The following is a 22562-nucleotide window of genomic DNA, read 5'->3' as shown; positions in this document are numbered from 1 at the left end:
CACGGAAATCGCTGGTTCGAATCCCCGTGTTACCTCCAGCATGGTCAGGTGTCCCAACAGACACAATTGGCTGTGTCTGCGGGTGGGAAGCCGGATGTGGGGGTATGTGTCCCGGTTGCTGCACTAGCGCCTCCTCTGGTCAGTTGGGGCGCCTGTTCAGGGGGGAGGGGGAACTGGGGGGGCACAGTGTGATCCTCCCACATGCTACGTTCCCCTGGTGAAACTCCTCACTGTCAGGTGAAAAGAAGCGGCTGGTGACTCCACATGTATCGGAGGAGACACGTGGTAGTCTGCAGGCCCCCCCCCCCCCCCCCCCGGATCAGCAGAGGGGTTGGAGCAGCGACCCGAACGGCTCGGAAGAGTAGGGTAATTGACTGGATACAATTGGGGAGAAAAGGGGGTGAAATTTTATTTCTTTTAAAAAGAAAGAAAATTGTGATTGCAATTTGTGATATTGGGCTGTACAAATAAAACCGACTCGATTGTTTCCCTTTAACTTTGAGCTCAATATTTTGCTTGGGTTTGGTGGGAAGTGTATGTGGATGTGGATATTCATGATACAAGTTATGACAAACTTGCACACCACACAGTTTAGCATGCTTCAGGAGAGACTGGAACGATAAACTGATCATGTCCCAGTTATATTCGAGTGCTCCTTTATGTCAGATATAAAAAGATACTGTTGGTTCGCAATTTACAAAGCTCCACATCGAACACCGGCGGTAGCAAGGCAGCTTCTGGACACAGTCAAGCCTGTTTAACAGGTGAAGATAAATGAGACATAACATCCCTCAGGCCATTCCCCAGCACCTTAACCTGCACTAACTCCCATTTTCACAACCTCAAATAAGCAGCTGTCCACTTTATAGTCAGAAACCCACAATGCACTGGTCCCAGTACACCGCACACGCCTAGTGATGGGATTTAATTGGATATTAGTACCCAGCAGTGTCTGAATTAATCAAATCATTTCCATCCATTAATTTAGTGGAGGAACATACAATTAAAACTTTATTAGTGTTCTCTCAGGAGTATGCCTTTTCATCCCTCTGTAGAACATTGAGAGTTGGCTGGAGTCCAGTGCAAAGCATCCCTGCTTAAATCGAGTGCTTCCTCATTACACAGCTAAAGGCACTGGCTCTACACTAAAAACAATGAAAACGTCAGTCTTAAGGATTCTTTTTTTGCAATTAGCAGGGGGGAAAAAACGTCCCCGGAAACAGAAATACCGCACATACGGAAAAGCTACATAGTGGATGGTTAGATTTCTTTGTGCGATTTGTACAGAGAGAAAACGATTTAGTCAGATAGCTCAAAAAAGTTTTAGAGGGATTCTGTTCGGCAAAGCACTCTTCTGACAACTAACACAAAATGCCCTAAATAGACTGAGAAGAGATTTTGAGATTGGAGCAGCCAGCAAACATAATCCAGAACGCTGATGTAGGTCATTTTCTGATAATTTTCATATTAACTATGTCATTTAGTCAGTGTAATAATATGTATAGAGCTCTGTTAAAAACTCAAATTTCTTTTATAATGAATTCCACAGTACACGCATTAACTTTTTATCTTCTTTGCACTGATAAGATAAAAATTCTCTTTTTGATTTCTTTTTGATTTTCTTTACACCAAAAAAAGTTGAGGAAAAAAAAGCAACAAAAAAAAAAACTCCCTATGTAATTACTCTCACCATTCGGAAAGCCTGTTTTCTCTAAGCATCAAGTCTGAGCTGAACTAACCCGTAAAAAGTTATAATTCTGGGTTGGACCATTTTTTTCTCATGAAGCCGAATCAAAAAAAAAAAACTTTTGCGGCAAGTGAACCTAAGAGCTGGGATGAGCAGCCATTTTTAATTAAAACATTTACAGAGGAACCAAAGTGAGAAAAGAGAGCCCAGGGATTTTTTTTCTCACTCCATCATCCAAAGCTTCAGTGGATCAAAGAGTTTAAGTCTTACTTTTTAATGGTTATGTAACTTTTTTTTGCCAATGAAAAATAGGCCCAGGCACTATGGAAATAATCCAAAGCTCTACAGTCTTTGTGCAATAGACCTTTTGGTAACAGAAAGTATCGACTGGGGTGTTACTGAGCCAAAACTAAGGCGATGACGACAGGCAGGATCTAATAAGCCTACGTTTATGCCCAACTTTAGCTGTCAATCAATACCATAGCGCTGCTGTAAGTGGACATCCAATGTAGGCAACATCTTCAGTGGAAAGTTGGATTCGACTAAAGAGCTGCGTGTGTGACTATGTACACATATGCCTTTTGGTGTTTGTGTACTGTACGGTGTGTATTTTTGTCTGGCTGGCTGACTGGCTGGCTGACTGGCTGGCTGGCTAGCTGGCTGGCTGGCTGCCATGTGGCCCACCTCTTACTGTCATCCTGTCTGACATTAGGGCTAAGCTGGATCTCATTAGGACCAAGGTGGCAGTCATCCCGTCAACAGCACTTTGGCTCCCGCCGTATGGGTCGCCTCCAAGATAACAAGCGGCATCATCCCCCTCTGTGCTGCAACCCTCATTATACCACATACATATTTCCCATGTAAACAAGTGTATATATTTCAACTTTAACACATAGCGTGCAACAATATATAAACAACTGTGTTGATGAACAGATACGGGGTGGGTAAACACGTACAAAGACACAAACAAATGACTAAATATACTGGAAATGTGCATAACTACAGGCACACAGCTCAGTACAAGTAGAACAAACAAGTATACCAGTTATGGACCCATTACATTTCTGCCAAAATAAATACAGAGATGTCAATAGGACAGTTTTCATACTCAGAACATTATTGATTTCTGAGCAATGACTTCAAGCCACCGCTTGGAAATTTAATTATATTTTTTGGTTATAATGACCTGGCATAAATCAATTTGACTTTTTTTCCCAAACTGGGCCAAAAAATTTGAGAGACGGCAATAACAAGCTTTTTCCATAATCCAATCAAAGTATGACATTTAATACAAGGAAAAATTGTGCATTTTAACTCTTTCTAAAGCAGAACGCTGTTATTAATGGAAACGTCAAACCTTTGGCAATGGCCAACATGGACAGCATCCGCATTGCGTTTGTATCAATCAAGCAGCATCAATTCTGCATGAATAATGACCTAAAATACCAGAATGCCATTTTCCCAAGGTCAGGTTTATCACCCATTTGGGTGATTTCACCATCACACACTTTCAAACTGAAGCTCTGTGCAACGTCACCAAACATTTACAGCTCAGTCAACTTGCTGGTTTAAAATGGTTGCATCACTGTAGGTTGAATATGCAATAAGATAACACATATCTGGGCAAATACTCAAATATTACCCTATTTTCTCTTATATCAAACATGCAAGCATAACTCTTATCAAAGTTTATAAGTCATGACCCGGACGCAGGATGCATTTCATAGCTCATTTTGTGTGTCCTTCAATAAATGAGCTCATATAAACTGATTTCATAATCAACCATGTATAAAACGATAGTGAAAATGATGACTGTGCATTTTCTAAACACTCTCGACAGACGAACAATGACGTTTAAAAAACAAAGAAGTCACATCACACCCCCAAACTCCGCAGATAAAGTGCACCGACATTATCTTTTGATTTACTGTGGAAGGGGAGCTGCACCGCGAAGAGGATAGATTATATAACCGGTTCACATTCTTACATTTCAACAACTGTGTTTTCATGGTCTTGTTTATGACCGTGATATTTACTTTTATTTATCGTGCTTATGGTAATCTGGTGCCTTTAGGTTTGGATTGCAACAAGGACACACTGCTGGAAGCATAACAGCTATGTCAAATGTCAGATACGGCCATGCCAGGTTTGCCAGATTGGCAGCTATTATAGATTTTTTTGTTTGTTTGTTTTTTTTGGTCCATTTATTTTCGTACGAGCGCCCACTCTCAGAAAAGCAGCTGTTTATTTCATCAGTTTAGTGACAAAAGCATGTGATCAATCATTCATAATTTATGATGCTACCCTTTAATGGCCCTGGGCCCATAAAAACAGATATTTGCATTACACAAGGTCCTAGCTGGACCTCCCGATAACAGATAAATTTCGTTGTTGTGCTTACACAGTCCCATGATAAGAGGGAAACTTTGCCTCCGTGTGTTACAGTAAAACACAAGAGTGGTGTCAGTAAAGACGGTGTTGTGATTGCATGGGACTCCAGCACTGTTGCAATGTCCTTTAGTTCCTGTTCCCCCTAGCCAGCATCCCGCTGCCTGTCCCAAGCCCTGCTGCTGCTGTTACGGTATTTGCATTTCCTCAAGCAAACACCCCAAGTCCCCTGTGCACTGGGAGCCTGATTCATCTATTCAGTACTCTGGAGAAACCCTCTGAAATATATTTACACAAAACCCTGATTATTCAGGAATGAAATAAGAAAACGATTCCCTTATATGAGGTTAACCAACAACTTTCATCACAAGTGAGCAAACCTCAGTTTGCTTAACCAAACCTTTGACTCACATGCACATTAAACACACAAGTGATATTCAGGCTTCTTACCTTGACATGCTGTCTGTGATGCAGCCCTGGCCTGGGTAGCCTTCCCCTCTGGCCAACATTGACCCCTGTGACATGCCTGGCCGAGATTTCCACGACTCCATTAATGCTGCTACAGGTGAAATTAGATTCAACAAAGGATTGGACTGGTCCCTAACATCATGCCGTGTGAAAGACATCGTTCCTTGTGCTCCAATCTGATAATGAAACGAGTGTCCACCGGAATTAACTCCAACAATAGCTGATGTTGACATGCTGTTATTCTCTTGGTAATAGCTGCCATCGTTGGACTCTTGCTTAACCCCTTTGGACAAGATATTGTTGGAGAACACATCAGGCTCATAGTTACCATTCATGGAGGAAATAGGGGGTCCTAAGATGCCAGAGAGACTGTATTCATCAATGTTATTCCTCAGGGATAAATAGGTAGTCTCAGATGCAGGGAAGAAACCTAGAGATGGTGGTTGTTCACCATAGGGCTGCTGATTCATGCATCCCTCATCTTTGTTTGGCTCACTCTTTATTTGTGCAATAAAGGGCGTGCTACTCACATTACATTTGGAGTTGCCTAGACACATGCTCCGGATGTCAGTTCCAGGCTCATTCTTAATGTATTTGACCATCCCCATCTGGTCCAACCCCACATTAAACACTTCCCCGTCCACCATCTCTACTTTAGGAAAATCAAAGTTCTCAAAGTCCTGGTCTCGAGTCAGACCTGTTGCCTTCGGGCTGTTGTTGTCATTCTGTACCATACCCATTCCACTGGCAGGACTGGGCACTGGAAAACCAGCAGATGTGGGGTTCTGTGGGCTGCTGACAGCCATTACACCTTCTGCGGACGGACTGGAAATGGAGGGCCTCAGTGTGTTGCAGTTGTTGGTGGTGTTGTTGCTATTGCCACCTGCAGGGCTCGAGACAGATGACCTAATGTTACACGTGGTGTTGCAGGAGGGTGGTGATTTTACACTGCTCATACTCTGGGGGCTAGACATGGGGGACCTAATAATGTTGAGTGGGCTGGTGAGGGGCGGCGAGCCAACTGTGCTGGACTCCACGGGGCTACATGTGGCTGAATTCCTGCGTTGGATATGGGCAAGAGGCGGGTCAGAGGAAGTCTGATTGGCAGGGCTGTTGATGGACGAACAAACTGGCCCAAAGCATGTGGTGGGACTGGTGGTGGATGAGACTATATTGTTGCTGCCCCCAGGGCTAGAGATAGAACTGGAGGTCTGAGGGCTGCAGGAAAGAGATGAGGCCAGAATAGACGCTGAGCTAACCGGGGTTCCAGGAGTGCGCTCTCTGGGAATGGTGGCGGGCTGCTGAAATCCCAATGACTTCAACTTGGGGTTCTTTGTGGACACACACTGTTTGTCCTCAAGTGGCCGTCCACACAGTGGGTACATCTTTCCAGGGCTAGAACTGCCTCCATGCTGGCTAAAGCCAAAGTCTGCATCCCTGGCAGCATTCATATACAGGCCCATGGACTCAGCAACTGTCTTGGAAAGCTCCTTAGAGTCCATTTCCTGCTTGCGACCATGGAGAGAGTTGTTAAACAGAGGGCGAACAAAAGGCTGGTTCTGGCTTATTCGAAGCATGTGCTGCTCCTGCTTCTTTGCGTTGTTGTCTTTGAAGTCAGCTGCTGGGCTTCCAGCAGGGCAGCTGACCTTGACTATGTCCATCAGGATATCATTGCCAGCCAGGCTGGATTCCTCTGTACTGCAGCAATACTCCATGGTGCTTGGGACCTGAGACCATCTGTTCTCCGTATCATTTCCATCAAAGAAACTTTGGTATCTTTTGGTCTCCATTGCTGGATCATTGATTCACCTGGCAGATAAAAGAAAAGGGGAAAGAGAAGATCGTTAAATGTTATAAAATTAACATCTAGTTCATGCACTAGCCAGGAGCTACCTTTACATCCGTAATAGCTATCACTTTGCTGTCTGGTTGGCCTACCAGGGCTAGGCAATCGTATCAAAAAAGGGCCAGTGCCCAGTGTGGGTGAAGGTTTTTGTTCCAACCAAGCAAGTACACACCTGTGTCTCTTAATCAAGTTCCTCAGCAAAGACGCTACTGGTTGATTAGTGGGATCAGGTGTGTAACTGCTTGGTCACATGATGCTGATATCTGTTAATCTATATGTATATTCACATAGTATATGTATACTCTGATATCTGTTAATCTATATGTATACTCACATAGATTAACCGATATCAGAATTGGGCCTGTCTTTTAATTTAAGACGTGTGCCAAATCCAGTAAAGCTACCATGGAAAATAAATAGATAGATAGATAGATAGATAGATAGATAGATAGATAGATAGATAGATAGATAGATAGATAGATAGATAGATAGATAGATAGATAAGGGCTATGGATTTGAGTGGGGGGGGTCTTGTATGGACATTATAAAGCTTGGGCTAAATAAGTAAGTAAATATCAACAATAAACTTCACACATAGCATTAATGTAGTATACATAATATATTGTGATATTATTGTATCATATTACATTATAACTATTTAAATGAGCAATTAACACACATGGCCGTCCTTTCAAGAGGGCACACAGATAACTGAGCTGATTTTTACACAAACAGAATTTGACACTTATGGCATGTCACTTTTCTGGGCAGATGCACTACATACAGTCGGATGACGGATAAGGCAGAAGGACACGCATGGTAAGGGTTAACAACGTCTGCGTGACGTAGCTGTGACTTTTGTTTGGATATCCAACTCTCGTGCGCCTCTATTGGACGGCAGACGGACAGAATGCCGCCACTAACTTCGTCAAGCCATTCATGGATTGGTCCGAGTACTGTCACTCAATAGTTATTACTTTTGCAGCAACTAGATAGCTGCGACACAAATTGAAATGTCGCTTTTAGCAACCGTGCCGCTTGCAAAAAGCGACTGGGTTCCCCCTCCCTTTCTTCTTTCTGCCCCCCCCCCCACTTAACCAACCATATCGTGACGGCGAGGCGTCGCACCACTTTGTTTGACAGCGTACGTACGCCTGGTTTAAATGCGCCAGGGCAAGATACGCTCTTTGAATGGTGGACGGCTACAGAGTAGCCCGAACAAGTTATTCGGGCTTCCCGTGCCACCGCGCGCAGCCTATAATCCATGCACCTTTTTTTTCTCTCTCTCTTTTTTTTCTTTCTTTCACAAGCCTATAAAAAAAACAGATGAAAAGGGGATAGGCTAACACCTGGATATGTCATCATTCGCGACCCGACTTAAGTGTTCAGCCCGTGAAAGTGTTTGTTGTGACGCTTGCCTGGCGTGCAACTCTTGCTTTGAATATTTCTGCACAATTTGCGGATGCGCAGCCTCGGTGATGTTGACAGGCTTGTTTGGGGGGGGGGGACGATTGCCCGTCTGTCGCCGCTAGTTAACGTTTCTTCAGTGCGATGACCAAAAAACCGCCTATTACAGCCGCCGGGAAGTGAAATAGCAACCCGGCCCAGATGTGATTTCCAAAGGGTGATGGATAAAAAGGTCCTAAGGAAGTTGGCCGTAAAGCGGGCGCCAACACACGAATCACTACAGGTCGGCGGTAACGGCGGGCGCTACCGCCGTTGCGGCTGACGCGAAAATCAAGTCAACTTCATTCTAACTGTGAACAAGTCAGGAGGGTGGAAAGACGTCGCTGTTTAAATCGGCGTGCTTTCATAATAAACGGGCGAGGGGGGAGGTGAGAGACGCGGTTTAGGCCCGGCAATTTACTTTTGACGCGAAGTTTGTTCGCTTTTTCTCTTGTTTTGTTGTGCCCGCTGTCACAGCGGGACTCGCCGGCAAGTCGAACACGCGACGCTACCGCTCCCTTGCCCTTACCTTAATTACGACATTCAGAGTTGTCAGGTGGCTGCTGGGTTGCTGGGCAGCAATAATCCAGGGGAGGGGAGGAGAGGAGAGGGGGGGGGAAAGACATGAAAGCCACTCAATAAGTACGGCTTGTCGACAATATCCTCACTGGAAATATGTCCAGCGTGTGTTGGGTCCAGTATATCCACTAGTTTCAGTTTGACAGCTGAGCGCACACAAGTCCTAACTGCGTAGCCTTACTGTATGTGGTCCGCCGCTCGTAATCCCCAAACAAGCCAAAGCGCCGTTTTGACAGCAGGCGCGGGCGGCGACGGGTCGGACGACAGCGGTGGGGAAAACGGGCTGAGTCCGAGAACCGCGGCCACCGTTTGTGCAGATCGGTAATTCTCGCCCTCCGATACGAGACTAATAAAAACAACGGAGGACTCGGTCGGACTTGCAGTCAGTGCGACGTCATTCTGTGCACATGGACCCTCCTACTGCAACGAGTGCAACGAAAACTCCGAAGGTGGCGGCGGGAGGGGAGAGGCGGAGGAGGAGGTGGAGGAGGAGGAGGGGGGGCAACTGAGCGCAGGTAGGTTGTATGACGGGAATTTTTTTTTTTATCTTTGCGCGTTGCAACGCAGCACAACTTTGCCCACGTTGGGGCACACTCGAATGGAAGAACAACACTGCCCAACTTGACAACGCACGTCGGTGGCACGAATTCTAACTTTGTCCTGTGTAAATATTTGGTATTGTGTGCATATCCGAATGGTTGTGTGCGATAGATAGATAGATAGATAGATAGATAGATAGATAGATAGATAGATAGATAGATAGATGGATGGATGGATAGACGGATAGATAGATGGATAGATAGATAGATAGATAGATAGATAGATAGATAGATAGATAGATAGATAGATAGATAGATAGATAGGGCAATTTGCCTTTATAGTGGTACAGAAGTCCCGTCGCTCCCTTCTTCGATTTGTCAAGCCAGAGAGAGAGAGGGAAAAAGAGAGAGAGACAGAGAGACAGAGAGAGAGAGAGAGAGAGAGACAGAGAGACAGAGAGACAGAGAGAGACAGAGAGAGAGAGAGAGCGGCCTGCTGATACATTGCAGTACCCAGTTGTCGTCTCTTAACTTTACAACACGTATTTTGCCACCAATGTGATTTGGAGCAAACGCGCGTTCCGCAGCAGGACCGAGATCGGTTACGTTTTGATTCGGGAGACGCCACGCGAACATCAGCAGCGTTGATGCTGAAGCTCAGAGTCGATGTGGGGTCGCAACTGTCGGAGACGAGAAGCGGAGTGTGTGTTTTCCAAGTTTTATGGTTAATTTAATACAATGGTATTGTAAAGACTGCCTCCACTAGGTGGTGCTACATTTCTGTAGCCGTCCTCCTGACAATCAAAATCTCGAGAGTGGGTCACCCCCCCCCGGGTCAACCCCCCCCCTTTCCCACTTGTCCCACCTTGTCCTATTGTTGAGCATGCTTTATTTCCTTCAACTTTCATTCGGATGTCTGGCTCTGTTCACACTGAAATAGTGTTTAAACAGTTATGTACCCATGTCCCCTCTTTCGTCCACTATGCAAGTCGTTTAATCCAATTCAGGGTCATGGGAGGTTTGAGCTTATCCCAGCTGGTATCGGGCAGAGGGCGGGGAGACAACCTGGACAGGGCCTGAAACTCAAACGTGTCGCTGGCATTTTTGCTCGACATACTGCTCAGCTTCTCTTATTGCTGCCACGACAGAATGTAAACAGCTGCTCCGATAATCCTAAATAATCACTGACATTCAAGGTTTCCTGTTCTAAATCATCAAGTGGCAAATTAACTTCAGTCTGCCACAGAATATAAAATAAAACAACATTGGTATCACAGATTGCAGAAACAGTGTTAAAAGTGTGTGTTTCAAGGCTATGTTTTCATAACGGAGGCAACTTTTGTCAAGTCAAGTCAACTTCACTTGTGCGTGTGTGTGTGTGCGTGAACACTTTAACTCACGCATACACACACACACAAGGAGGAGGCTCGTCCACTGGGGAAAGGGAGGACCACCCTCCCTAACGTTTCAGAGGAAAATACACTTCCGAGAAAAAATGAATACACGTACATTTGACAGACTAAAATACTGACAATAATACTATTTCAAACCCCGAGGTCACAAAAGTCGTCTCCCCGTGTCAAAACACCAACTGCACCCAACTGAAAATGACTGTGCGGAAGTCTGACCTCCCCAAGACTCCCTTAATGTCCGTTATAAACCGTTACCCCCAGCGGCCTGTGAGTCATGGTAGTAAGGGAGCGCGAACCCCGGTGAACCAATCAGCGGAACGGACTGCGCTGGCGAATACCCAATCAGCGATTTGAGGGAGGGGCGTTATCGACAATATCGTGGGGAGAATCTTGTCTTGTGTCATCTATTATTGGCCAAAACGCGTAACCAATCAACAACCGGAATACTACATTGACATCGCGTTGGGCCAATGATAATTCCCGAATTTCATCTTGGGTCGTACGTGAGCGTGACTGTGACGAACCGGCGGTAAAGCGGTAGCTAGATTCGTACAGCAGTATATTAGAAAATAAATAATAACGGACAAACTGTGAACTACTTTCGAACACAACGCTACGTTTTATGTTGGCCTTTTCAACAGAGTCTGAATGTCCTCTTTTTTTTTCCTCCAGATTTACGTTTCCCCGTTTCCCCCTTTCTTTTACCGAGCGGTGACAACAGCCCCTCTGCCCGGTGACCTTGCAAGATCGGAAGAAAAGGGGAGTATTCATACCTCAGTGTAGTTCTTCCCCCCGTGCTTTTGTTAATCACGGTCAAACTGCCAAAGCTGCATTTGTGTTGATATTTTACTGACTAGACTTCTTCCGACCTTACAAGAGCCCGAAGAGGACAGCCAGCCTTTACTTCTCTCTCGCTCTTGGAAGACTGGGTGCAACAAAAGGGCCTCACAGCAGCTATGAAGATAATCTCCCCAACACGTAAAGTGAGTGGAAACCCTCCTACAGGCAAAATTCACAACACACTTCATTTTTGCTTTTGTTTTTAATAATTACAGATTTTCATGGGTTTTGTGAATGAAAATAAATTTAAGTAATGTAAGAATAAAATATAAAATACAAAGTAGTATAAGAATAAAATATAAATATATAAATACAAATGAAATTAATTATGTTGTTTTTAAGAAATCTTGTAAGCCATTTGTTTTACTGTTTAATGTTTCATTGACCATAAGAAAGTAGAGATAAGTAGCTAAAATAACATGACGCCATGGGTTGCTTTTCCTCATGTCCTCTCCAATTTTTTGAGTTACCAGCCGCCGCTGATTAACACACACACACACACGCACACACGCACACGCACACACACACACACACACACGTGCAAAGACAAAGCAATGTCACAGATGCTGCACAGATAGAAGGCGTTCTTGCATTTTGGTGTAGTTTGTACCTGACATGGGGCCACTGCAGACTCCAACATGAGTAATGGGGCCTGAATTTCTTTGTTTTATTTTCTTTGCTATTCTTTCTTACTCAGGGAACTTTTTATGTGATTGCATCCAAATTGGTGGCTTATTGTTCATGAACACGTGGTATGTGTGCCAAAAGCAAAAATGTTCTATTATTTGAAAAATATTGTTTTAAGTTCAGTAACCCTTGGATGAAATGGTTGTAGAGATGTAAGTCAACGCTGTCTAAAAACTACCACAGATAAACTGGTCTTACTTTGCTAAGTGTAAGCAGCCCACTGTTATATTGGATAAAGTATCTTTGTGATGTGATGAAAGAAAGCGCTCTTCTTCATAATGTCGTAACAAACAAAAACTCACGATAAGAAAAATAATTTCTGGAGTGTTCATTCGGACGAGTTTCATTCAAGTCTTGTTGTACATGGACATTAAAGCCTGAGTTCACCAATCTAGTCTAAATGAGCTGCATCATCATCTCAGTTAGTCAAAACCAACCAAACCTTGCTGTTCTGCTTGTTAATCCTCCATGATGGTAACCTGCTTAAAAAAGCAGAAATGCACTCCCTCTGCGTAGATAGTCATAACTTTACCTGTTCATGCATGCAGCCCCATTTGTCTATCCAAAAAAATGAGTGTAATATGGGTGTTATTGAAAAATTGAAACTTACATCATGAGCATTTATAATTGTGTTTGCTCAAAGGTTATTTTTTAACAACAATGACGCCAGGGGAGTTTATAGACATACAGTCAAGCAGAGCTTGGCTGAAATGAATTCAGTAAAAATTGGTTCCCTCGGTGGTTGAAAGTGAATGTAGACTATTGAGTTGTACCACGCTTTCAAGGACAAAAATCTTTTAGTCAAATCAACACTAATCATATCTGCCTGACCCTAGTCCTCATACGTTGGCACTATAAATAGCCAGTTTTAGAGTCAGAGAATGAGGAAATATTTTTTTGGAGAAGTGAATGCTATGATTGGAGCTATTCATCCTTTCCAGTTTGGACACACAACAGACAGCTCCAGAAGCACAGGGCACCTGACACGACAGAGAGTGACAGGTTATGCCTCATGAGGAAAGGTGAATTGGAGCATATTAACTCTGAAACGGAATACTCCTCGATGCAACAGAAGACCCAGTCACCATCATGTCTGGTAATTACAGTGTTAGTTGTAAATCAGGGCTAAAGGTCCTCTGCCATCATCACCCTCTCTCAACTGCATCATGTTCCATTTTAACAACCTGTTCCGACTTAAGTGGCTAGTGTTTTATGTCATCTGTAAAACACTGTCAGAAATATATCACGCAAAGTAAGAAAATCTTAGTCGCTGAACACCTCCACGGCTGAACTTATTTTCAAACTTTGGACTTTTTGTCATTTAAAAGCCCAATAAGATAGTAAATTGAGACATAAAGGGATGCTTTGTTGTTGAACAGGCATACTGTATACAGTCTATTTCATATCCATAAATCAATATGTAATATCACCAGAGCCATTGATACAGGCTTCATCAGCCTATTTATATGAACAGCATCTCTTCTGAGGGGAAAGCACACCCACGAACAAATGCACACTCGCCATCCCTAATGATGGGTTCTGCTCATTTGACATGACAAACAATTTACTGGAAATTGAGTTCTGTTGGCTTTGCCAAGACCATATTGGATGAGCAACCTGGCCTTATACTCCGTGTCCACGGCAGTATGTTTATCATGTGCTGACATATACAATGCACAAACTGAATAACCTAGCAGATGAACGGTAAGACTCTTGGCCATGAAGGTCAAACCTGGAAATCTGTGTGATTGGTGTTTTACCAGGGTTGCTATGGCGACTGCTGTGTTTTGACATCTGAACTAGGTAGCCACGGTCCCTGTTTAGTGAGTGCAGACTGAGCAAAATGGCCCTTAGGTTATACAACAGCAAGAGCAAATAGTATTGGATATTTAGTTTGATTCATTGTTGTGTATTCATTTGTTTGTTTCGGTGGGGTTTTTTCCCCCCCAATTGCATATTTTTATCCGTTCATGCATCGCTTTCTGTTCAAATTCTCTCAGACCAAACCTAGGCTTAACTATTCACAATCAGCCAATTGACTGCAACATCATCCAACCTAACCACTTAACAATCAACCCATTTATTTGTTGTGATGTTATTTTGATTCTGCAAAACCAATCATTATATCATACTGGACAGGAGAAGGAGAGAGTATTAGGTGAAACTAAGGTTGGCTGAAAGTATAATCAGGGAGCCCTCCACAAACCACTTCTCATATATGGAGTAATATATGGGACATTCCATCAAATGTATGATTACTGTAGATATTGTAGTCATATCCATCATACCTATATCATTAGTAACATTTTAAGTAAAGGTACATTTATTTATTTTCCCCATAGAGACAGAGATTGATAATCAAACAGGTTTTTCCAAATTCTGAATTCAAACCGCTGATGGAAAATGAATGCCGTGCTCTCCAGAGTCTTTCTTTATAGCGTGCCTCACATCATTATGTGACACCTCTATATGTATTGTTTGCTTTCATGAGGTCAGTATCACGGAGGTGGATAGTGACGCATAGCAACAAAAATAAACAAAAAAAAATGTTCAGTCTAAATGCTTAATGATATGCATTGTCCCCTTTCCCTATAGAGGGTCCCTCATTGTACTCTGTGTGTACCACCTGGGATTTGTGCATTCACCAAAAGCACTGGTGAATGAGAACACGTTAAATAACATGTTTACACTTGGCCTGCTCAGAAAAACATTCAATGGGAACGTTACGTACAGGCTGCAGCCTGACTTGGACAAAATTACAACTAAATGTGGGGCGGGGGGTGTTTTTGTTTTGTTTTGTTTTGTTGTTTTTTGTTGGTGTTGTTTTTTTGTTTTGTTTTTTTGTGTTTTTTTTTTATGAATCTGTGTCGATTAGATTTTGAATTAATATTTCTCATGCATACTGGTGCAGGTAGTCCCCGGGTTACGAACTCGCGACTTAGGAATGCCCGTACTTACGAGCTGAGCTCCGTAAACCCTATTATTTTAGAAAATCGAGTTACACACAATGGTTCGTACTAACGAATGGAAGGACTATTTTGCGCGGCGCTCAAAACACCGCGTTTTAGGCGGTTCGTAGGCCCGATGGAGAACAACGCCACGCCGTTGTTTTTCGCGTGTTTACCCTCGTAATCATGGCTGCAAAGCGGAAATCTGATGCAAGTGATGGGGATGCATCGAAGAAAAGGAAAACGATCACGATCGAAACCAAAGTGGAAATAATAAAGCATTCAGAGAGAGGTGAAGTGCCAACAAACAAGGGGAGAGTAATGGAGTATGTAAAAGGCTCTGGCCCAATGAAAACGACAATTATGCAGTGGTTTATTTATCGAAATGCAAAGGCTATTGGTAATTTGCTTGGAGGATCCAAATCAGCGTAATATTCCTATTAAGTTAATTAAGGCTCCTTCCGGTATGCAAGACCTCAATTGGAGCGAGAGTAAGTTAACCTTTAATTAGCTTTTCTTTTCTGTCTAAACAGTTTAAGAAATGTTTCTTTAATGTTTTTTATATTTATACACACATTCTCTCTCAATTATAAGTACCGTACTGTAGTTACATTTATTATATTTATGATGTCCATCCATTATCCGAACCGCTTATTCTGCCCTCAGGGTCGCGGGGATGCTGGAGCCTATCCCAGCAGTCATTGGGTGGCAGGCGGGGACACACCCTGGACAGGCCGGCCCCAGGCCATCACACAGGGTCAGCACACACACACACACACACACACCTTCTTGCACCTTCTTGCTGTGAGGCGACCGTGCTAACCACTGCACCACCGTGCCGCCTATTTATGATGTTTTAGGTGAAATATATACTATTGTGGGAGTGCAGGAATGAGGAGAGTAAATTCCGTTTACTCGCCACACAAAACTACACCGATACAGCACAATCTCTCCTGGCAACCAGCTAACGGCTAGGCTGCCGCAAACATGGCTCACCCCGGAAACCCTCTGCAGTGCCTACGTCAGCACTCTGAATGTCCGCCTTAAAGGAGCAGCAGCCCTGGTGGATCTACCCTCATTTGTGTATCACCACACTAAGACGAACATTTGACTATTTGACACTAGATGTGAACTGTACTTAACTGTTCCAATTTACTTACAAATTCGACTTACGAACAGACTCAAAAACGGAACTCGTTCGTAATCTGGCGACTTCCTGTACTAGTTCCACCCATCCTTTAGTATCAAGAGGCTGAGACAGCAGCAGTATAGAGGATGATGATATTAGACTCTGTCAAATGTTCCGTAGTTATACAACAGTTTGGTTGTACTGTTTTGATAGCTGGAACACTAGAAAAACACATTTGAACTGGTTTATGCCGAATGGCGCTGTTCATTTTCCTAGTCCACTATGTAGTTATGGCATGAAAGAAACTGTTCTTTAACTCCTACTTCTTTGTGTTGTTACCGTTTAGACGATGTCGAGATTGGCATTTTGTCTCTTCTTCATATCAAAGACGGCAATGACAACGAAACTACCGAGGCTTGCTGAGTTTTGTTGGGTTTTGTTCTGGGTGGCGGCGGGAGGAGGGTTTGTTGAAACTTGGTGGTTTGGTGGTGGTCGGTTTAACGCGGTAAAATCATTGCAGAGATATTACAGGGGATGGATAACAGATGTTCCTCCAAATGCAGATTGCTATTGTTCGGCAAAAATGCTTATTTTTCTCAGTAGGCTATAATTTAGTCACTAATTTCGCTCTAAACAAAGGGCATTTAGCACAACTTGCAAGTGTTTCGAGACAGAACATCTGCTTGACTGAGATCATGGTGAAAACATGCAAAAACAAAAAGCACAAGCACAAATGCACACACACACCACACACACACGCCTGCACGCACACACACACACACACACACACACACACACACACACACACACACACACACACACACACACACACACACACACACACCTTAGTGGCGGCGTATTTAAGTGCTGCTTACTTGGGCTGGCTTGCAGAAAAGAAGGGGGCTTGTGTAGAGAAGTGCAATAGACAAACCATCAGCAGTGCTGTAGCCAGAGATATAGCCAGGCTAAATGGGTCACTCTGACTATGATGTAACACTCCAGTAGACGGAGGAGACTAGACAGCAGGAGGGAAGAGGATTAAAAGAGCCACCTCCAGTCTGTTGAAATTTTGTACCTGCCAATGCATTTTTGGGAGTGTGTGTGTGTGTGTGTGGGGGGGGGTAAATGTATGGCCAAAGGTGGATTTACAGTTTGTTGTGTTTCTTACACAGCTTTGAAAGTGTTTCCACCCTTCTCAAAACAGCGCTTCATAAAACTGATAGGCGATCCCCGTAAGCGTTGTCTCTCCCCTGCTCTCCCTTTTCTCGATCTCTTTCTTTTCAGTCTTTCTTTTATTCTTTCTTGTTGTTGTATTTTTGTTTCTGCCCCCTACACATGAGTTCTAATGCGCCCCGCAACGTTTCTAAGTGTAATGACTGACTCACCTGAGCCCGAGGCGGGAGGAATGCTTGGGAGACTATTGAAAAACGGTGGTAAAAAGGTGAAATGGTTTGAAATGAATACACAACTGGAAGCAATTCTTTGCACATACAGTAGATTAACTGTACAGCATTTGGGGAAATGGTAGAACACATCTGCGTCAATTTAAAAGAAATACAGGATTTTATTTTATTTTTTTTACTATTTTGCAGCTGTAAAAAAAAAAATCCGGTACAGAGCTTCATTCGGCTAAAAAGCATCTCTGTGGAAAACAACTATTCTTTGTGTTTTCCAAATGAACAATTCCAGTTAAATTACGCCTTGAAGCCTTTTGAAGATCAAAGCCGATCACATGCCCCTAAAAATAACACGGCTTTATGAGACGTAAAGTATCTGAACCTAGTTTTAACACTTGTTAAACAAAAGCGTGTCTGTCAAATCAATTTGTCGGTATCGCGTCCCCAAATGCTTGACTTGCGATCATTACACACTTGGGGAGTGCAAAACCTCCAGCAGTAAGTAGCCAGGCTCCTTCCAGAAGTCTGTGCACTGATGAGCTGCATGTCACATTGATTATGCTTGATATAGGTTAGCTATGGTTCTAGAGTCTTTGAAAAGCTTCTTCTTCTTCTTTTTAATAAGTAGATAACAGTGAGGTGGTCTATATGACAGAGGACCAGCTATTTCCGCCGTGCATGACTTAGAAATGTTGCACTGCAAGTGCTTTCCACTGCGTTGCCAGAATGCACTTTAACCCTCTCCAAAGCAAAGACTTTCACAACTATTCATTATGTGCAAATCATATGCATTTAGATTGTATGTGGGCCATTTATTTACATAATTTAGTCCGTTGGCACAGACAGAAATTCCAAATACCATTGCTGGTCAGAAATTATTAATATTGTCATGTTTAACATAATCCCAAAAGTCATTAAAACTGAATCCTCACAGGTGCTTAGGAGATGATAGGAGAGCATGATGAAAAGAAAAAGTCACCCACACTGTGTGACTTTCAAAAAAAAAAAAGGTTATTTATTTTTTACAGTGATGTTTTGGATTGTAAAAACATTCCTCCAACATCTTAACCCAAGGCAATAACGTCTGCAAATCAAAACATGCTTCTTACAGATGCATGAAAATGCCTACTGTTATTTCTCAATTCTTTGCGGTCTTTTTTTTTTGTTTCCTTCTACCGCTCTTTGTTGTGTGGTACAAATGTATTACTTTGCAGGTGGCTAGTTACTATTAAGTCATCCATGCCAATGTCTTGTCTATGTCTTTGTGTGTTTGGTTTATTCATTATATCATTTGGTGCCAACTATGCGCGCTTGGTGAGAAGTATCAGAAGTTGACGTCTGTGTCATGATTAATTTCGCGGTTAACAGTCTCTGTGAAGTCAATGGTAATTAGACATCACCCATTGCATAACACACCATGTGTCAGGGTAGGTTGTACTCCAATGAGAGTCATGTCTGTGCATGGGTATGTGTGAGAGCGAGAGAGAGAAAGGCAGAGGAGGACAAAGAAAACAGGCAGAGAGATAACTTTAAAAAAAAAACTTGTGGGGCCGAAGTAAAGTTAAACCTTTTGCATTAATTGAGCTCGTACAACTCACAAATCATGAGTTAGACAAGAACTAGGTTCCATTGGCTCATTAATGTGTGGCTGATAATGAATCAACACCAGACTCGGACATCCATCCATTTTAAGGAGTGACAATGACAGATACTCAAAGTCACCTACTATTGTGAAGAGGGAGAGTGCCCTGAATTCTGGAAATGGATGTCCATAGCACATCTGGGGACCATCACAGGATGAGCACTATTGAGTTGTACTTTCTGGTGAACCAAGTGCAGTTTATTGGCCACACAAAAAAGCATCACAACATGCATTCCCAAAGTTCAGTTCAATATTCCCATCAATATTCTCTGACCCTTTGTTTTATAGATAACTGTGCCCTTTTGAGGCTGTAAGTAACAGGCCAACACAGCCTTTCTCAGCTGACACCCACACCCACACACAAATGCACAAAAACAAACCCACAACAAACACACACACACACACACACACACACACATCCTGTTCCTTTCACAGGCCTCTGCTTGTACCTCTGCTTGCACACAAGCCCTGCTTAAGTAGTACCCCAGATACTGAGTCGTCTTCCTTCATATTGTCCATTTCCTCAGGTTTTCCATAAGCTCTGCCTGCCTTAAGGAGTTCAGGACGTCCTTCAATTGCCACAAATTCCTCTGCCAGCTCTCATTATAAACAATGATTTCAACTGAACAGGCAGCAGCATTTGAGATATGGGGAGGTAGCGCCCTGTCTATGAGCCTAAGCATTCTTGTGCCTTGAGCAATGAAAATGGAAACATGACAACTTGGCACCACTGAAATAGGGTAAAGGAGGCCATTTTCTTGCTGGGTTCTGGCTGGTAGGAAATCTATCAGTTGCCAAGGGAAATTAGCCCTAGGTTTGTCCTTAAGAGTGTCTACTTAAAGTGAGCATTGCCCAGCAAAGCCAGCAGTTTGTGAACCCGTCCAACAGCCTTGTCCCACCCCCTTTTCTGTCACGAGCGGGGTTTTTTTGCCCATGCTTGGTTGTGTCTCGTAAACCACATGACCAGCAAGGACTACCAATTCATATCCACGGTTACAGTGTAGTGTTGAGTTTAGGGTTGTGATGCTGCCATACAACAGATCATGTATCTTTGTCAAATTACATGGTTTTCAGAAAGAATGTCTAAGGCAGCAGTGGGCAGTCTTATCCAGAAAGGGCCGGTGTGAGTGCAGGCTTTTGTTCCAACCAAGAAGTTACACACCTGAGTCTACTAATCAACAAGTAAAGGTTGCGTTCGAAATGACATACTACTTGCTACATATTACATATGTGTACTATCTTCCAGCGTACTATTAAATTTGTGAGTAAAAGCTACAATGGCTGTTACGCCATACTACCTCATCATAGATCTGCACCACATTCTTTCAGCTCTTTGCAGGTTAATGACGACACACTGTACTGGTGTGGCAACCCATATGTTTTTGTTTTTTGTTTTTTTTGATGTAAAAATAAACTGATTTTAACCACTTTTTGCTTAGCATAGTGGAAAGTAATACTTAAATTTAAAATGTTCCACCATTCTGCCAGTTGGGTTTTGTATGGCCCTTCGCCCTTGTTGGTTGTTATTGTGAAGTATTGCAGTGCATAGTGGGATATTCATGCCAGCGTAATGGCCAGTGTTTGGAGACTCTAAAATTTTTCTGCATGTAGCATGACATCCTGGTATTTTTCACATACTATTTTTGAACATATTAAAAACACTTGCATACTATTTCGGTGTACTAAATAGTATGTTAGTATGCAATTTTGGACACAATCAAGGACCTTTATTAGTAGACTCAGGTATTTAACTGCTTGGGTGGAACAAAAGCCTATACCCAAACCGGCCTTAGCTGGATAGGATTGCGTACTCCTGGTCTAAGGAGACTCTTCCCCTCAGCCTCAAGTGCCTGATGACGGCACAGATATGTTACTTACCATTTCAATCAGAATTGGGAACATTTTGTAGGAAATGTACATTTTTAGTGCTTGTATGTTTGTATTTGATCATACTTAAACTAGCAACACTGCCTTAGCGCATTCATTACGCTGCTAGTCAGGAACTTTAATGCAGTATTCAACTTGCTTTCCAGCTGTAAAACCTCCCAAATTGGAGGCAGGAATAACTGAAACAACAAGCGAGTGTAAAGAACTACCTGGTAGAATGGAAAACCAGCAGTACAGGTGGTGCCCAAGAACTGGATTAAGAACCACTGGACCAGTGCAATCACCCTTCAAAACTAGCACAATAGGACAGGACAGGACAAGTTCTATGGGGTTCTTCTTTACTCCCCTTTGCAGAATCCATCCATTAGCTGAACCGCTTATTCTGTTCTCGGGGTCGCGGGAATGCTGGAGCCTATTCCAGCAATCATTGGGCGGCAGGTGGGGAGACACCCTGGACAGGCCACCAGGCCATCACAGGGCCGACACACACACACACACACACACACACACACACACACACACACACACACACACACACACACACACAAACATTCATACCTGGGGACAATTTAGTATGGCCAAGTCACCTGACTTATATGTCTGGACTGTGGGAGGAAACCAGAGCCCCCAGAGGAAACCCACGCAGACACGGGGAGAACATGCAAACTCCACACAGAGGACGACCCGGGATGACCCACCAAAGTTGGACTACCCGGGGCTCGAACCCAGGACCTTTCTGCTGTGATGCGACCGCGCTAACCACTGTGCCACCGTGCCGCCCCCTTCCAGAATCTCCTTTTTAAAGTTTCCTTAAGAAATGTTTGTCTTCTGTACAGCCAAGCAACAGGGGTAGGACTGCACCACTGGACCATCCAAAAGGAGAAAAAAAAACCCCCCGACTCAGATCAACTCTCTAGTTTGATGAGAATTGTCTGATTTTGAGACATCCAGTCCCGACTCTTTTCTCTACATTGTTGCTATAGCCAGACAAAATTGGACCATCTTGCTCCCAGCTTTCAGAAGATTTAGATCCTACATTAGCACTGAAACCACTCAGTCATAGTCACTGCCACTGTAGGCGGTTTTGCTTTTTTCTGCCTGGCTCTTGGGATTCAATTCAATTGAAAATCTTTATTGTACACTTGTACATCAAAGCAGGATGTTTTGTGACATATCATTCATCCCGTTGTCATTCAGAGAAACAGATGGTTCTCCTAGATGGTACCAAATGGCTCTTCTGCCTGCTTGGCATTTTTGTTAGAGGTAGAAATCCTTGACTACACTCACGACACAGAGGAACTGAAGGAGCTGAAGAGGTGCTGCTTGTAGGAGACGGGATGGACATCTTTCTCATGGCTGATCTTCCAGAGCTGGCACCGATGTTCCTCCAGCATCAGGCATAGCCAGGAAGGAGTTTGTCATGTCGGAAGGCTTCCTAGAAAAGATAGGAGGCACACAGCATCATTCCCGCTCTGGCCAACCACACATCTCCACCTACTCCTTAACAATATCCAAGAAAATCACGAGATTGTCCACCGTCTTTATCAGATGGAAGGTGGGTGGGTGGGACTCGGCAGGGACCAGCTCTGGCTAAAACAAAGCAGTTGGTGGCAGCAGCTCTGCCTGCATTTAACCATCTGGTCGGAGTGTCTGTTGTTCATGCTGCT

The 22562-nt window shown here is 43.5% G+C and overlaps 2 protein-coding genes across 2 annotated transcripts in view; both read right to left on the bottom strand.

Annotated features, from left to right (window-relative positions):
• The window catches only part of LOC130112428 (mineralocorticoid receptor-like), a 42866-nt gene extending 39788 nt beyond the window's left edge, over positions 1 to 3078 (bottom strand). Inside the window, exon 1 of the mRNA XM_056279768.1 lies at positions 3045 to 3078. Coding sequence (XP_056135743.1) covers positions 3045 to 3078 — 34 coding nt within the window. The remainder of the gene's footprint in view (positions 1 to 3044) is intronic.
• A 1443-nt stretch (positions 3079 to 4521) lies between these two features.
• Positions 4522 to 8783, bottom strand: nr3c2 (nuclear receptor subfamily 3, group C, member 2). The gene is made up of 2 exons (XM_056279767.1): positions 8365 to 8783; positions 4522 to 6352 (listed from the first exon to the last, which is right to left on the bottom strand). The coding sequence occupies exon 2, from the start codon at positions 6331 to 6333 to the stop codon at positions 4522 to 4524; it is 1812 nt and encodes a 603-aa protein (XP_056135742.1). The 5' UTR covers positions 6334 to 6352; positions 8365 to 8783.
• Positions 8784 to 22562: the final 13779 nt, after the last annotated feature.

Source organism: Lampris incognitus, chromosome 5 (genome assembly GCF_029633865.1).
Source record: "Lampris incognitus isolate fLamInc1 chromosome 5, fLamInc1.hap2, whole genome shotgun sequence".
Taxonomy (NCBI): Eukaryota; Metazoa; Chordata; class Actinopteri; order Lampriformes; family Lampridae; genus Lampris; species Lampris incognitus.
This window is presented reverse-complemented; position numbering and strand designations above follow the sequence as displayed.